The 17,414-nt window shown below is 43.9% G+C and overlaps 1 protein-coding gene across 1 annotated transcript in view; it reads left to right on the forward strand.

Annotated features, from left to right (window-relative positions):
• Nucleotides 1-17,414, forward strand: part of LOC139278194 (neuropilin and tolloid-like protein 2) — a 63,782-nt gene that overhangs the window by 39,432 nt on the left and 6,936 nt on the right. The window contains exon 9 of the mRNA XM_070896845.1: nt 3,584-3,697. Coding sequence (XP_070752946.1) covers nt 3,584-3,697 — 114 coding nt within the window. The remainder of the gene's footprint in view (nt 1-3,583; nt 3,698-17,414) is intronic.

A 17,414-nucleotide genomic window follows, 5' to 3' on the forward strand; every position in this document is an offset into this window, starting at 1 on the left:
ACAGAATGCCATTGCACTTGTACACTCAACAACAGCAGGAAGTACTTTAGCTAGGTTGTGATATTATAGAATCATAGAAATTTACAGCGTTGAAAGAGGCCATTTAGGCCCATCATGTCTGTGCCGGCAAACAAAGAGCTATCCAGCCTAATCCCACTTCCAGCTCTTGGTCTGTAGCCTTGTAGATTATGGCACTTCAAGTGCACATCCAAGTACTTTTTAAATGCTATGAAGGTTTCTGCCTCTACCACCCTATCAGGCAGTGAGTTCCAGACCTCCACCACCCTCTGGGTGAAAAAGGTTCCCCTCAAATCCCCTCTAAACCTCCCACCAATTACTTTAAATCTATGTCCCCTGGTTGTTGACACCTCTGCTAAGGGAAATAGGCCCTTCCTATCCACTCTATCAAGGCCCCTCATAATTTTATACACCTCAATAAGGTTTCCCCTCAGTCTCCTCTGTTCCAAAGAAAATAACCCTAGCCTATCCAATCTTTTCTCATAGCTAAAGTTCTTTAGTCGAGGCAACATCCTCGTAAATCGCCTCTGTACCCTCTCTAGTGCAATCACATCTTTCCTGTAATGTGGTGACCAGAACTGCACGCAGTGGCCTAGCTAGTGTTTTATACAGTTCAAGCATAACCTCTCTGCTCTTGTATTCTATGTCTCGGCTAATAAAAGTTAGTATTCCATATGCCGCCTTAACCATCTTATCCACCTGTCCTGCTACCTTCAGGGATCTGTGGACATGCATTCCAAAGTCTCTCTGATCCTCTACACTTCAGTGTCCTACCATTTATTGTGTATTCCCTTACCTTGTTAGCTGTTATGTATGTTAACTGGGTTTTACCTGCCACCGGAGGGCGCAACTGTCGGAGTCCTAATGGTCACTGGCAGACATGTGCAAACCGTGTATATAATGTTGGCAGCCATGTTGAATCCTCACTTTGAGAATAAATAAACTGGAATAAGGTCATGCCTGAACAAGCTCATTGTACTTCGCCTCGTGGAGTTATTTGATACTTAACATTAGCCATCCCCAAATGCATTACCTTGCACTTCTCCGGATTGAATTCCATTTGCCACTGTTCTGCCCACCTGATGAGTTCATTGATATCTTCCTGCAGTCTAGTTTTCTTCTTCATTATAAACCACACGGCCAATTTTTGTATCATCTGCGAGCTTCTTAATCATACCCCTTACATTCAAGTTTAAATCATTGATATATACCACAAAAAGCAAGTGACCTAGTATTGAGCCCTGCGGAACCCCACTGAAAACAGCCATCCAGTCATAAAAACACCCATCAGCCATTGGCCTATGCTTCCTGCCTCTGAGCCAGTTTTGGATCCAACTTGCCACTTTGCCTTGGATCCCATGGACTTTTACTTTCGTGACCAGTCTGCCATGTGGGACCTTATCAAAAGCCTTGCTAAAATTCATATACACTACATCAAACGCACTACCCTCATCGACCCTCCTTGTTATTTCTTTAAAAAATTCAATCGTTAGTCAGACACGACCTTCCCTTAGCAAATCCATGCTGGCTGACCTTGATTAATCCGTATCTTTCTAAATGAAGATTTATCCTGTCCCTCAGAATGTTTTCCAATAATTTCCCACCACCGAGGTTAGGCTGACTGGCCTGTAATTATTCAGTTTATCCCTTTCTTCTTTTTAAACAATGGTACAACTTTAGCAGTCCTCCGGCACCACACCTGTAGCCAGAGAGGATTGGAAAATGATGGTCAGAGCCTCTGCTATTTCCTCTTTTGCTTCTCTTAACAACCTGGGATGCATTTAATCCGGGCCTGGGGAGTTAACCACTTTAAAATCTGCTAAACCCCTTAATACTTCCTCTCTCACTATGTTTATTTCATCTAATATTTCACACTCCTCCTCCCTGATTGCAATGTCTGCATGGCCCATCTCTTTTGTGAAAACAGACGCAAAGTATTCATTAAGAACAATACCTATGTCTTCCGCCTCCACACACAGATTACCTTTATGGACTCTAATAGGCCCTACTTTTTCTTTAGTTATCCTCTTGCTCTTAATGTATTTATAAAACATCTTTGGGTTCTCCTTGATTTTACTTGCCAACATTTTTTCATGCTCTCTCTGCTTTCCTAATTTCCTTTTTAATTTCACCCCTGCACTTTCTACATTCCCCTTGAGTTTCTGCGGTATTGGGCCCTCGGTATGTCATAAGCCTCCCTTTTTTTTCTTTATCCTACCCTGTATGCCCCTTGACATCCAGGGGGCTCTAGATTTGTTAGTCCCACCCTTTATTTTTAAGGGAACATACTTGCTCTGAACCCTCACAATCTCCTCCTTGAATGCCTCCCACTGCTCTGACACTGATTTACCTTCAAGTAGCTGCTTCCAGTCCACTTTGGCTAAATCCCATTTCATATTGACAGATTGCGACACATGACTCCCATATAAATTTTAAAAGACAGTTCATTTTATCAGCAGTCGCACAACAGCACCTGTTCTGCTAAATATATCTTTCCCAATCTTATTTTCTCTTTTGTGGCCCTTTTGAAATAAAGATAGTTGAATTAGTACTGATTTCAGGAAAGTGCCTATATTGTGACTTAGTGTCCATGAGGCAATGGATTACAGCTAGTAATTAAAGTTAACAAGATCAAATTCCCTATTCAGTGAAAATCAATAATAATTATGCAAATCTTTTTAATCTATATCAGTTGATGTGTGCTTGTGTGCTTATTAATTAATTGATATCTTCATAAGGCTTCTCTTTTTTACTCACTTGTCTGAATTCACTCCGGGATTATGCATAGAAAAACTGCCTGTTCCAATCGGGATTTTCATTAAAAATGAAGAGCCCACCTGACCCCAAAACCCTTTAAAGTAATGTTCATATCTTGTGTTTTTTTAAAACAGACCTTTAGAGACTTCAGACACAAATTATTCATAGCAGATGCCACTTGCATGAAGATACCACTTGAATGTACATTTTTATCTTTTTCAACCCACCAGCTGCAGAGTAAACAACATCTCCAGATATTGTTACTTTGACATAACTTATGACTTGTCCTTTACGTGTTGAAAATTTAGGCAGTTGATCAGCATAAATCCCTAAAGAATCACCATGAAAAATTGGATCACAATGTACAAAATAGTATGCATCACAGAAAGTGCCAAAAGTACATCACTATAGTTTTTTTTGTTATTTTCTGATCTATTCCCTTATTTCAGAATGCTATTAACCAGAGCAGTACATCTTGTTTACACCTAGTTTCCAAAGCTAATGATTGAACGATGCTATGAATTCATGCAAGTTAGCAATCAATAAATCCAACAAGATTACATGAATTCATTAATTTTGTGTCAGAGATTCAGTTCATGCTTTTACTGTGAATAATGGAGCTATGACCAATTTACCTAACTGGCACAGCTGAACTAACAAAGACATGACCTTTTCAAAGTGCACATTTACTGTGTTTAGTTGCTCATGGTTGAATGGCTATACACAGTGCTACACCACATCTTGTATAAGATTTTGAAATACAATTGCTGTGCTATAATTTATGGTGACACTAACCTTTGTCTCACAGCTCCCTGCCAGGACAACACATTCTTTTGCCACAGCAACATGTGCATCAACAATTCTTTGGTCTGTAATGGAGTCCAGAACTGTGTGTACCCATGGGATGAAAATCATTGTAAAGGTAACATTGTTTGTCTAGAACTGTAAAAGCATTTGTGAGAAAAAAATGCCCTTTGCTTCATCAGACTTGACAAAAGCCATTTCTCTCTGACAGCTGTATTTATGGGTTAAATCAGTACATTTATCTCAGTCAAAGCTTCCATTAAGCATTGGTTTACAAAGCCTAACCAATCTTAACTAGTTTTGACATTTCCACAGCTACTATATGGAAATCTGATTTAATACAAAATAGCTCATCTCATTCCCTAATAAAATCGGAGAGGCTCAGATCACAGTTATGAAATGAAGATATGTCACCCGGTTGAAGATGGGTATGATTTTTGGCTTATTTAGACTGGTACTGAAGATTAATTGGATAATATTCCATGGTTGTATATTTCTTGCTATTTGTCCCCCCCTCCACCCCCTATGATAGTTTATAGTGGTGTGTCTGCCAATGTTAAACAGAGTTAAAATCTAGAGTAACAGTGGAGATATTCAGCTTTGCCCGATACCTGATCGTCTTTGGTTAACCGCTAGCACTGGATGAATGAGACAGCCTGTCCTGCCAAGGGCCTGTTCCTTTTTGTCAGTACTACAAATGGCAAACGTAGGGCTCGTCGGACCAGAAGTGGGGTGGGAGGGAGGCTGGTATTGCACCAAAAGCTAAGTATGATCTTGTCCTCGTCCAGTATCCATCTGCATTCTCTTGCAGCAGAGTTAATTGAAAACAATCCGGGAACCCTGGCCAACTGTGGCAGTTCCCAGGATATCCGTTATCTTAATTGTGGATTAGAGTCCTGTCCTTGGTTGGCAATATTCTTCAGCATATATCAAGAGCAATTAACAACATGGCCACCTTGGCACTGAAACAGCAAGTCAATAATATGCCCAGCATTATGATAGAATATATACAGCAAGCATCTAACATTGGAAGATGGTCCCTGCCACAGAAACTTTCACAGCCGCAAAGAGACTGACTTCAACTGAGAGCAGTTTTTTTCTATTAATACAATTAATGTTAAATACTGCCTACTTGGGGAAGAATAGGCTTGTTATCCTTATACTAGCACTGCTTAGAGCTCTAATCCTTAACTGGAAACAGAATGAAATCTTATTGAAATAAAGCTGTTAGAATTAACTAATGTACACCGAGATGCACTAAATAAACAGTAAATTGCTGTCAAAGGCTGGATCCAGTGCCTGATCATTTCCATTTAAAACTGCCAAGACTGTCCTCACCATTCACACCAGCCTGTCCAGATCGTTTCTGAATGTTGGCAGGTGCCCTTTGAATGGTCTGTGTTAAAAGCTTAGGAAAAATCTTGTGCATTTTCGGAATTGATGCTATATCAGTAATGCCTCATACACATTTTTGAATTTAATAGTTTAATGGAAAGATTAAACAAAGTACAGAAAACTGTTGAAGTAATTAATTAATGGGACTAAAAGTCGACAAATCTATTTGGATTTTCAAAAAGCATTCAATAAGGTGCCACACAAGAGGTTATTACACAAGTTTAGAGCTCATGGGATTGGGGGTAATATACTGGCATGGATTGAACCATTGTCTTTGGTCCCCGCCACAAACTCCGTTCTCTAGCGACCGACTCCATCCTTCTCCCTAGCAAATGTCTGAGACTGAACCAGACTGTGCGCAACCTCGGTGTCATATTTGACCTTGAAATAAGTTCACGACCACATATCTGTGCCATAACTAATACCAACTATTTCCACCTCCGTAACATTGCCCGTCTCCGCCCCTGCCTCAGCTCATCTGCTGCTGAAGCCCTCATCCATGTCTTTGTTACCTCTAGGCTTGACTGTTCCAACGCATTCCTGGCTGGCCTCCCACATTCTACCCTACGTAAACTTGAGGTAATCTAAAACTCGCCAGCCCGTGTGCTAACTCGCATCAAGTCCCGTTCATCCATCACCCCTGTGCTTGCTGAGCTACATTGGCTCCCGGTTAAGCAATGCCTCGATTTCAAAATTCTCATCCTTGTTTACAAACCCCTCCATGGCCTCGCCCCTCCCTATCTCTGTAATCTCCTTCAGCTCACCCCCCTCCCACCCTCAAGATGTCTGGGCTCTTCAAATTCTGCCCTCTTGAGCACCCCTGATTATAATTGCTCAACCATTGGTGGCCGTGCCTTCAGCTGCCTAGGCCCCAAGCTCTGGAACTCCCTCTATAAACCTCTCCGCCTCTCTTTCCTCCTTTTAAGATGGTCCTTAAAACCAACCTCTTTGACCAAGCTTTTGGTCATCTGCCATAATTTCTTCTTTTGTGGCTCAGTGTCAAATTTATTTGTTTCGTCTTCTAACACCTGTGAAGCGCCTTGAGACGTTTTACTATGTTAAAGGCGCTGTATAAATACAAATCATTGTCGTTGTTGAGAATTGGTTAATGAACAGAGATCAGAGAGTAGGAATAAACGGGTCATTTTCGTGCTGGCAGGCTTTAACTAGTGGGGTACCGCAAGGATCAGTGCTTAGGCTCCAGCTATTCACGATCTATATCAATGAATTAATTGAGGGGACTGCTTGTAATGCATCCAAGTTTCTTGACAATTCAAAGCTAAGTGGGAAAGTAAGCTGTGAGGAGGACGCAAAGAGGCTGCAAAAAGATATAGACCGGTTAAGTGAGTGGGCAAGAACATGGCAGATGGAATATAAAGTGGAGAAGTGTGATGATATTCACTTTGGTAGGAAAAATAGAAAAACAGAATATTTGTTGGTGTTCAGAGGGACCTAGGTGTCCTTGTACACAAATCACTGAAAGTTAACATGCAGGTACAGCATGCAATTAGGAAAACAAATGATATGTTGGCCTTTATTACAAAAGGATTGGAGTATAATAGTAAATTAGTCTTAATACAATGATATAGGGCCTTGGTGAGGCCACACCTGGAGTACTGTGTACAGATTTAATCTCCTTACCTAAGCAAGGATATACTTGCCTTAGAAGAAAGGTTCATTAGACGATTCCTCGGATGAGGGGATTGTTCTATGAGGAGATATTGAATAGAATAGACATTTATTCCCTAGAGTTTAGAAGAGTGAAAGTTGGTCTCATTGAAACAAATACAATTCTTACAGGACTTGACCGAGTAGATGCAGAGAGGATGTTTTCTCTGGCTAAGGATCTAGAACTAGGGTCACAGTCAATGTTCCCTGTAAGCTGTGTGGAAGATCCCATGCAGCCGGCTTTTAAACAGAAAAAACAAGCAGGCGTGGTATTTTGAGTGGGCCACAAGGCCTGAAAAAAAGTTACAGGGAACATTGGTCACAGTCTCAGAATAAGGTCTCGGCAATTTAGGACTGGCATGAGGAGAAATTTCTTCACTCTTAGGGCTGGATTTTCGGCAACTTTGCGATCAGGCTTTCGCCGCGATTTCGCGGGATCTTCGGGCACCTTTTTGCGACGGCGTTTCCATGTATTGCTGGGGAGAGGAGCGCTGACGTGAAACAGCGTGCAACACCGCGGATTGTGTTATCGTCGTACTTTCGGCTTTCTCCGTATCCATACTCTGCTCCCAGAATACCGACAGGATCAAACCTGTTGGTGCAGCCCTGCCAGCAGTGGTAAGTATGAAGACCTGCAAAAAAGGTACGTTTAAGTTTTTATTTTTCAATTCTTTTCCAGCGATTTAGTAGGTAAGGGTTTTGTGAATGTTTTTTGCAATTTATTTCCCCCCACAGCCTGCCCTCCCAGGACCTCCCATGCAGCGCTCCCGGCCCCGGACCAACGTTGCCGAAACTTGCGGTTTGCACCACGAATCCTCGTGCAACGCCAACTTTATCGCATGGCGCAGATGTAAAGGCTGAAAGTTCGGCCTAAAAATGGTAGCGCAGCAAAAACGGTAATTTTAGTATAAAACTACCGTTTTCGTCGAAAATTGAAAATCTAGCCCTAATAGTTGTGAATCTTTCGAATTCTCTACCCCAGAGAGCTGTGGATGCTCTCATTGAGTATATTTAAGACAGAGATCGATAGGTTTTTGGATACTAAGGGAACAAAGAGATACGGGGATGGCGTGGGAAGGTGGGTTGAAGTAGAAGATCAGCCATGATCTTATTGAATGGTGGAGCAGGCTCGAAGGGCCGAATGGCCTACCCCACCTCTTATTTCTTATGTTCCTATGTTCATATGTAATTTATTTTGTTTTAAAGGGGTTGGTCAGCCTGACAAAACGGTCTTGTTGATACACAAAAGACTGCTTAACAATATCAACGCTATTGCCAATTGTGTCTGATGTTGGAAATATATCATTTCTTTCTGCTTCCAATGCCGCTCTTTTCCTGAAGAGGCTGGAAATGATTTTCTTGTCCTCTGTCCACCTAGGCACCAGACAGGTGGCGTAAATTCAAAGTAAGTTCACATGCAATGACTTGAACCGGTTTGAATTTGCCAATTCAGATCATTATCATGCATCCGATGCAATCCAGCCATCTGGCAGGGCCATGGACCAAGAAATGGGCCAGAAATGCAGGCGGTTCATCAGACCTGAGAGTCTTGCAGCAGTAGGAATGGCTATTGGCATCCAGATCTTCAGGCTGTTCTCCAAAAACTGCAGCCAAAAGCCCCAGGCCCAAAGATCTCTAGGGAGGCTTAAAAAGAACCTTTCACTTAACTTTTTAGGCCTCCCTGCCTGTTATATAGGTAAACGTATTTACTCTGTACAGTCACCAGAGGGCTCATTGCCTGGAGTCCCAAGGGATCCAATAATCCCTTGGGAGCACAGGTATTTAAGGAGGCCTTACAGGTTGGAGAGGCACTCTGGAGACCTGTAATAAAAGACTACGGTCACACTTTACTTTGAGCTCAGTGTTCAGACTGACTCTTTCTCCATACATAACAACTGGCGACGAGATACAGATAGTGAACCCAAAGATGCAGAGAACAGTGGGCATCCTGGAGAAATTCTCGGAGGGAGATGATTGGGAAACTTTTGTGGAGCGACTCGACCAATACTTCATGGCCAACGAGCTAGATGGGGAAGAGAACGCTGCCTCACCGTCTGTGGGACACCAACATATGGCCTCATGAAGAATCTGCTCACTCCAGTGAAACCCACGGAGAAATCGTACGATGATTTGTGTACACTGGTCCGAGAGCATTTGAACCCCAAGGAAAGCGTCCTGATGGCGAGGTACCGGTTCTACACCTACAAAAGGTCTGAAGGCCAGGAAGTAGCGAGTTATGTTGCCGAGCTAAGATGCCTTGCAGGACATTGCGAATTTGAAGGACATTTGGAGCACATGCTCAGAGACTTTTTCGTACTTGGCATTGGCCACGCAACCATACTTCGCAAACTTTTGGCTGTAGAGACCCCAACTTTGAGTAAGGCAATAGCAATGGCCCAGGCATTCGTTGCCAACAGTGACAATGCTAAGCAAATCTCTCCGCACACAAATGCTGTGAACAAAGTGATGTTGTTTTCGAATCGCAACGTACAGGGCAGGTCACACATGCCTGCAGCTGCAGGTCTGCAAATGTCTGAGTCCACCATCAAGGGGATGAATACAAAGCCATTAATACCTTGTTGGTGCTGCGGGGGTGATCATTGTTTCCAATCAAGCTGATTCAAAGGGTATGGTTGCAAGGGCTGTGGGATACCTCCAACGAGTGTGCAGGCGAGCTGCAAATCCCGTTAAACCTGCAAACTACCATGTTGCAGAAGAGGACAGATCCACGGAGGATCACGACGAACCAGAGCCTCAGACCGAGGAGGCAGAGGTACATGGGGTGCACACATTCACGACGAATTGTCCCCCAATAATGCTGAATGTTGAACTAAATGGACTCCCGGTGTCAATGGGACTGGACACGGGCGCGAGCCAGTCCATCATGGGCAAAAAGACTTTCGAAAGATTGTGGTGCAACAAGGCCTCAAGGCCAGTCTTAACTCCAATTCGTATGAAACTAAGAATTTACACGAAATAACTGATTCCCGTAATTGGAGTGCTACCGTAAAGGTCTCCTACGATGGAGCGGTGCACAAGCTACCACTCTGGGTGGTACCGGGCGATGGTCCCACGCTGCTCGGTAGGAGCTGGCTGGGAAAGATATGCTGGAACTGGGACGACGTCCGAGCGCTATCGTCCGCTGACGACACTTCATGTGCCCAGGTCTTAAACAAATTCCCTTCGGTGTTCGAACCAGGCATCGGGAAATTCCAAGGAGTAAAAGTGAAGATCCACCTAATTCCGGGGGCACAACCCATCCATCACAAGCCGAGAGCAGTACCCGTACATGATGAGAGAAAGAGTAGAGATCAAGCTAGATCGGCTGCAACAAGAGGGCATCATTTCACCGATCGAGTTCAACGAGTGGGCCAGCCTGATCGTTCCTGTCCTCAAGGGAGACGGCCCAGTCAGAATCTGTGGCGATTTCAAAGTAACTATCAATCGTTTCTCCCTGCCGAACCAATACCCACTACCAAAGGCCGACGACCTCTTTGCAATGCTGGTGGAAGGAAAGACGTTCACGAAGCTGAATCTGACTTCAGCCTACATGACAGGAACTGGAGAAATCATCGATGGGCCTCACCTGCATCAACACGCACAAAGGTCTTTTTATTTATAACAGATGCCCATTTGGAATTAGATCAGCGGCGGCGATATTCCAGAGAAACATGGAAAGATTACTGAAGCTGATCCTGCACACCGTGGTCTTAAAGGACGACATCTTGGTCACAGGTCGGAACACAGTTGAGCACCTGCAGAACCTGGAGGAGGTTCTTAGTCGACTCAACCACGTGGGGTTCAGGTTAAAACGCTCAATGTGTTTTCCTGGCGCCTGAAGTGAAGTTCTTGGGAAGGAGGATTGCGGCGGACGCCATCAGGCCCACCAACGCGAAGACGGAGGCAATCAAGAATGCACCGAGGCCACAGAGCGTGACGGAGCTGCAGTCGTTTCTCGGACTCCTGAACTACTTTGGTAACTTCTTACCGGGTCTCAGGACACTGCTAGATCCATTGCATGTCTTGCTGTGAAAAGGGGACGAATGGATTTTGGGCAAAAGCCAAGAAAATGCCTTTGTTAAAACGAGAAAATTGTTATGTTCAAATAAATTGCTTGTGTTGTATGATCCATGTAAACGTTTGGTACTAGCATGTGATGCGTCGTCATATGGCATCGGGTGTGTATTGCAACAAGCTAATGATTTTGGGAAACTGCAACCGGTTGCTTATGCATCCAGGAGTCTGTCTAAGGCTGAGAGTGCCTACAACATGATTGAGAAAGAAGTGTTAGCGTGTGTCTATGGGGTAAAGAAAATGCATCAATACCTGTTTGGGCTAAAATTCGAATTGGAAACTGACCATAAGCCACTCATATCCCTGTTTTCCAAGAGTAAAGGGATAAATACCAACGCATCGGCCCGCATCCAGAAATGGGCGCTCACACTGTCCGCTTACGACTACGCCATCTGCCACAGGCCAGGCACAGAAAACTGCACCGATGCTCTCAGTAGGCTGCCATTGCCCACCACGGGAGTGGAAATGGCGCAGCCCGCAGATTTAGCCATGGTTATGGAAACATTTAAGAGTGAGCAATCACCCGTCACTGTCCGGCAGATCAAAACCTGGACCAAAACCGAGCCAGGACCCCTTATTATCCCTAGTCAAAAGCTGTGTGCTTCACGGGAGCTGGTCCAGTGTCCCAGTGGAAATGCAGGAAGAGGTAAAGCCATTCCAGCGGCGCAGATGAAATGTCTATACAGGCAGACTGCCTTCTGTGGGGCAATCGTGTAGTGGTTCCCAAGAAGGGCAGAGACACCTTCATCAATGACCTCCACAGTACCAACCCATCGTAATGATGAAAGCGATAGCCAGATCCCACGTGTGTTGGCCCGGTATCGATGCGGACTTAGAGTCCTGCGTTCACAGATGTAATACATGCTCGCAGTTAAGCAATGTACCCAGGGAGGCAACGCTAAGTTTATGGTCTTGGCCGTCCAAACCGTTGTCTAGGGTACATGTCGACTATGCAGGCCTGTTCTTGGGTAAAATGTTCCTTGTAGTTCTAGACGCATACTCCAAGCGGATTGAATGTGAGATAATGTCCGCTGCCACTACTGAAAGCCTGCGGGTCATGTTTGCCACACACGGCCTACCCAATGTCCTGGTGAGCGACGATGGGCCATGTTTTACCAGTGCTGAGTTCAAACAATTCATGACCCGTAACGGGATCAAACATGTCACATCTGCCCCGTTTAAACCAGCGTCCAATGGTCAGGCAGAGAGAGCAGTGCAAGCCATCAAGCAAGGCTTGAAGAGGGTAACTGAAGGCTCACTGCAGACTCGCCTATCCCGAGTCCTGCTTAGCTACCGCATGAGACCCCACTCGCTCACTAGGATCCCAACTGCTGAACTGCTCATGAAAAGAGCACTTAAGACAAGGCTCTCATTAGTTCACCCTGATCTATATGAACAGGTAGAGAGCAGGCGGCTTCAACAAAGTACATACCATGATTGCGCAAATGTGTCATGCAAGATTGAAATCAATGATCCTGTATTTGTGTTGAATTATGGACAAGGTTCCAAGCGGCTTCCCGGCACTGTCATGGCCAAACAGGGGAGCAGGGTGTTTCGGGTCAAACTTTCAAATGGACTCAATCACCAGAAACACTTGGACCAAATCAAACTCAGATTCATGGACTATCCTCCTAAAAGAGTTTCAACCTAAAAGAGTTTCACGGACTATCCTGAGCAACCCACCTTGGACCCTACCTTTTTTGATCCCCCAACATACACATCAGTGGCAATTAGCACCACAGTTGACCACGAAGCAAAACCCATCATCCACAGCAGCCCTGCAGGACCGAACACACCAGGCAGCCCAGCAAGGCTAGCTGCACAGCAGCCCAGCGAGGGCCCAACAAATAATTCAACAATACCAGCTTTCACACCAAGACGATCAACCAGGGCCCGAAGGGCCCCAGATCGATTCACATTGTAAATAGTTACACTATTGACTTTGGGGGCGGCGGGGGGGTGGGGGAGTGTTGTTATATATGTAAACTTATATTTACTCTTTACAGCCACCAGAGGGCTCATCCCTTAGAGTCCCAAGGGATCCCATAATCCCTTGGGAGCACAGGTATTTAAGGAGGCCTCACAGGTTGGAGAGCCACTCTGGAGACCTGCAATAAAAGACTACGGTCACATTTTACTTTGAGCTCACAGTGTTCAGTCTGACTCTTTCGCCATACATAACACTGCCTGATTAACATGGGAGCCGAGGGCATAGAAACATAGAAAATAGGTGCAGGAGTAGGCCATTCGGCCCTTCGAGCCTGCACCGCCATTCAATGAGTTCATGGCTGAACATGCAACTTCAGTACCCCATTCCTGCTTTCTCGCCATACCCCTTGATCCCCCTAGTAGTAAGGACTACATCTAGCTCCTTTTTGAATATATTTAGTGAATTGGCCTCAACAACTTTCTGTGGTCCAGTTGATCCAGTCTTTCTTGATATGACAGTCCCGCCATCCCGGGAATCAGTCAAGGCCTACCATCAGTGGACCCTCTATCGGTGAAGCTGGAGGAAAATGAGCCCGGCGTCCCATCCCACCTCATTTCCATTGTTGTCCTTTGCTTCAACTTGCTTCAGGGTCAAACATTTTGCCTCGCCCCACCTCCCACTTCCAGGGGAAATCCCGTGGCAGCATAAAGGGGATGGAGACCGGGCATCATAGGTCCCAGCTCCCTCCTCATCTCCTTACAAAGGCAGCCACTTTAGTGAGCTATCAGATGGGTGCTAGTGTGCATGTCTTCAGGAACAAGGGAAAATGAGAATAGAGAGCGAAAGAGTACTCAATAAGGGGGGTGAAATTGGGTTTCGCTCCATTTGATGCGCTAACTTTTAAAAGCTTGAAAAATTAGTGTGAAGCGCTAACAATGTTTAATTTTTTTTTAATTCGGTGTTTTGGCTCCAAGAAGGAAGTGGAGCCCTAAATCAAGTGTCCACTTCCTTCCTGGAGCGCAATCGGCAGCAGGCGGGGCAGTGAGTATTGCCGCGTTGAAAGGCTCCTTCCCTCCCTTAATGGGGAGGGCCATCGCTGCAGGCTCTGCAAAGGAAAAGAAACAACCTTCTCCACGACGGCAGCCGCGATCCCACCCGATCAGCCCAGCACTTGAGCACAGAGCTGGGCTGATCAATCGCAGGCAGGAACCCGCGAAAAAACCTACAAGAGAGAAGGTAAGTTTTTATTTATCTTGGCCACCACGCCTTTAAACATCACCCCTAAAGTGGCCAGCCGCCCAATGCACGCCTCCTGCAGCTGTCGGTGTTTTTGTCTGACGCTGCTGCAGGGGGTGGAAGTCAATTTCGGGTCTGGGGTGCTACCTGGGCCATGCACACAGCGATGACATCATGGTCTCCGGGTGAAGGAGATTGGGGCGCAACACCATATCGCCGCAAACCTCCCAGCGAATATGACGGGAGTCGCTGATCTCGCAAAAACCATTTGCGTCCTGTTATCGCCCCCTGGAGGTGCTAACGGGAGGCGCAAAGGAACCCAATTTTGTCCCTTAGACCTTTTTTATTACCTCTCTGATTCTTCCCCTTACTCCACTCAAGTGGTTGCATCTGCATATGTTCCCAGATCCATGAGTCCTCTTTTCGTTCAATCACGCATCTAAATTATTTTTCAATGCTGACATGGTCTCTGCTTCAATAACTAACTCCATTAGTACTTTCCACAGCCTCAATACCCTCTGTGTAAAATAGTTTCTCTTGCTCTCTGTCCTAAATCACATTCATTTAATCATATCTATAGCCTCGTTCTAGGGCTATCAATCACTGGAACAGTCCATCTCTATTTACTCTGTCTCATTCCTTTATAATTTTAAACAACTAAGAACATAAGAAATAGGATCAGGATTAGGCCATTTGGCCGCTCCAGCCTGCTCCGCCATTTAATAAGATCATGGCTGATCTGATCTTGGGCTCAGCTTCACTTCCCTGCCCGCTCCCCATAACCCTTCACTCCTGATAACTCTATCAAATCCCCCTTTAATTTTCTCTGTCGTAACAAAAACAGCCCTACTTTTCGCGACTATCTTCATATTTGTATTTCTTTATACCAGACAACATCCTAATGATTCTGAATTGTACCCCATCTATTGCGTCAACATCCTTGCTATAGCATGGATTCCAAAACTGGGCATAATATTCCAACTTTACTCTAATGGCAGTAAGTTCATGCCCCACACAATGCTATTTCCGTTCCCCTCCTGGTGATACTCAGATGCTATATACTCTGTGTAACTAGTACTTTCTCTACCTATTCCCCTTAGTTTTCTGTCTGTCTAAATAGCGATATACCAGTGAAGTAAATATTTCATATTCTAATTCAGTGGGTAAAGTGTCTACTGATGTTGTGTACTCTGGTTCAATAAAAAGTATATTATAGAACATTTTAACACCATAGTACATGGCAAAGGAAAATCCAATATTAAATAACCATCTGTCATCCATTATACCATGACCAGTCTAAATATATAGTCAAGTGCTTTCAGCTGCAGCAGGCAGAACTCACCAGTGACGAGTACATTGATGAAAATGTCACAATGTGCAGTATTGATGGCTTCTGGCACAGTATGGTTTTTAACATAGGTGAATGGACATCAGAATGCAATGCATCTGATTTGATACATTTTACTTCAATAACTAAAGCCAACGCAGAACTCACCCATATATTCTGGCTGGGTGGGGATATTTAGTTTTCCTATTCATTGTTTGTCCACATTATGGGCTCAATTTTCCCCCAAAGCATTTTTTTGGCATACGCCCAATTTTTTGGGCCCAAGTATGCCAAAAAAAAAGTGTTGTAAGTTTCCCCACTGCACCTCTTCATTTTGGCGTGGCCTAACCCGACCTTTAGTTTTGGGGGTGGAGCCTTAATCTGCGCCAAAAAGATCGGGCTGCCATGGTAACCAGGGACACAATGTGAGCTGAGGCTGCAAAGTGAAGCATACAGCCAGCTCCCAACACAAGAATTGAAAAACACATAGCACTACCTTACCTCCAACCCCGTCCAAAGGCTGCCCGGTTTCTTGGTCGCCAGTTCAGGTCTCTCTTTCTCTCTCTCTCTCGGGGATTTTTAAGTTAGGCCAGAAAAAGCAGCCTGCTCCAAAAAAAAACGGCGCAAATACTGGGGAAAATTGAGCCCATAATCATGTTTTAAAAATACTTGTATTATCATAAAGCATTTATAATCTGTAGTGAACCAGCATCTTCGGCACATTCATTGTGCTTTTGTGATTGACTAAATAATTAAGGAAGGCATAGGCCTTCCTGTGAGTCATGCTAAAAGCACTGAGTCATTCTCTAAGGATTCAATGTCTGATCATTTTGGGAGAGTGCAGATAATGTATAGTAGAGCAGCTATAAAGGTTTGACAAACTCCATTATTTCGATTTCCTAAAGATTTGTTATACACTCACAGTTACACTGCTCCAGTTTATCAGGATAAATTATTTTCTATGTTTTTTCCAATAATGGATGCAATTTCTCTCCAAAGGTTGGTAATTATTTTCCGTCATTCTGCACAATCAACTACATGCACAGTTTTATAGCTGATTCATAAAACTCAAGGTGACTAATGGAGTTGCATTTTGCATCAATTAAGGATCCTGATACACAATTAAGTGGAGACATGGAAACCACTTAAAACTATATGCATTTTTCTCCTCCAACTTTTTGTTGAACTGCGAAAAAAGTACTCCCTTTTTAAGTGCATAGATGAATTAAAGATAAAAATTGAAAATATTCTGATTGTATTATGTGAACCCAAATTTACATGGTTGTTACATTTACTAGTAAAACTCATAAAGAATTATAGTTGGCACAGTAGTGCTGAGGGACTGGAGTAGATTTTTAGTTTTTACTGCTTGGGCCTTAAAAATCACCTGGGCACAGTGCGGAGAGAGCCATTGGGCAATGCGGAGAGAACCATCGGCTGGAATGGATCTATCTTAAAGAGCTTGCTTGATTTTCCTTCCAATAATTTAAAGTGAAGCAAAATCAGGCGGGTTCTGCAGCTAGACTTTCTAGCAAGGTGAGTCTTAAAGTCTAGGTGATTAAGATGAAAATCTACCTCACTGTCTATACATTGGGTTCTAATTCCAACAGTGGCTGTTACTTAAAGCAGCAAATCATATACTACTTTGTTTGTTTAAAGCGTGTCTGATCCATTTCAAATCTAGTGAGTCTTCAAGGAATGACATTTGGCATAATTCCTCAATTATGGTACTAGAAATATAAAAAACACCTAATTGGCCTCAACATTAAAAAAAATTATAGCACATTCCTTCAACAGCTTCAATGCATGTTTTTCTTACCCAATTTAATCATAAGTGGACAGCATTGTCTACTTTTATTATTTACTACTTATTAGTTAAATCTTTGGGTTAAATAGGACCTCTGGTTACAGTTTCATTTTGGAGGACTCTCAGGCAAGATTTAATTCCTGGACAGTGACATAGGTTCACTGATCTTCGACTGCCTATTACATCTCTTGTCTGCTCTGACCATTCAGTCAACTTCTATATCAATGACATACTGGCAATGCAAACTCAGAAGACACTATTAAACCACAATGCAGACCAAAGTGCCAAATGTGATTAAGGTGATCAATTTAATGCCCAACACAATAATTGCCTTCAATTAATTTCTCACCCAAGTGTCAATGTCTACCCATGGTTTCCTACTTATGAGAGGGCTTACT

This window comes from Pristiophorus japonicus, chromosome 13 (genome assembly GCF_044704955.1).
Source record: "Pristiophorus japonicus isolate sPriJap1 chromosome 13, sPriJap1.hap1, whole genome shotgun sequence".
Taxonomy (NCBI): Eukaryota; Metazoa; Chordata; class Chondrichthyes; family Pristiophoridae; genus Pristiophorus; species Pristiophorus japonicus.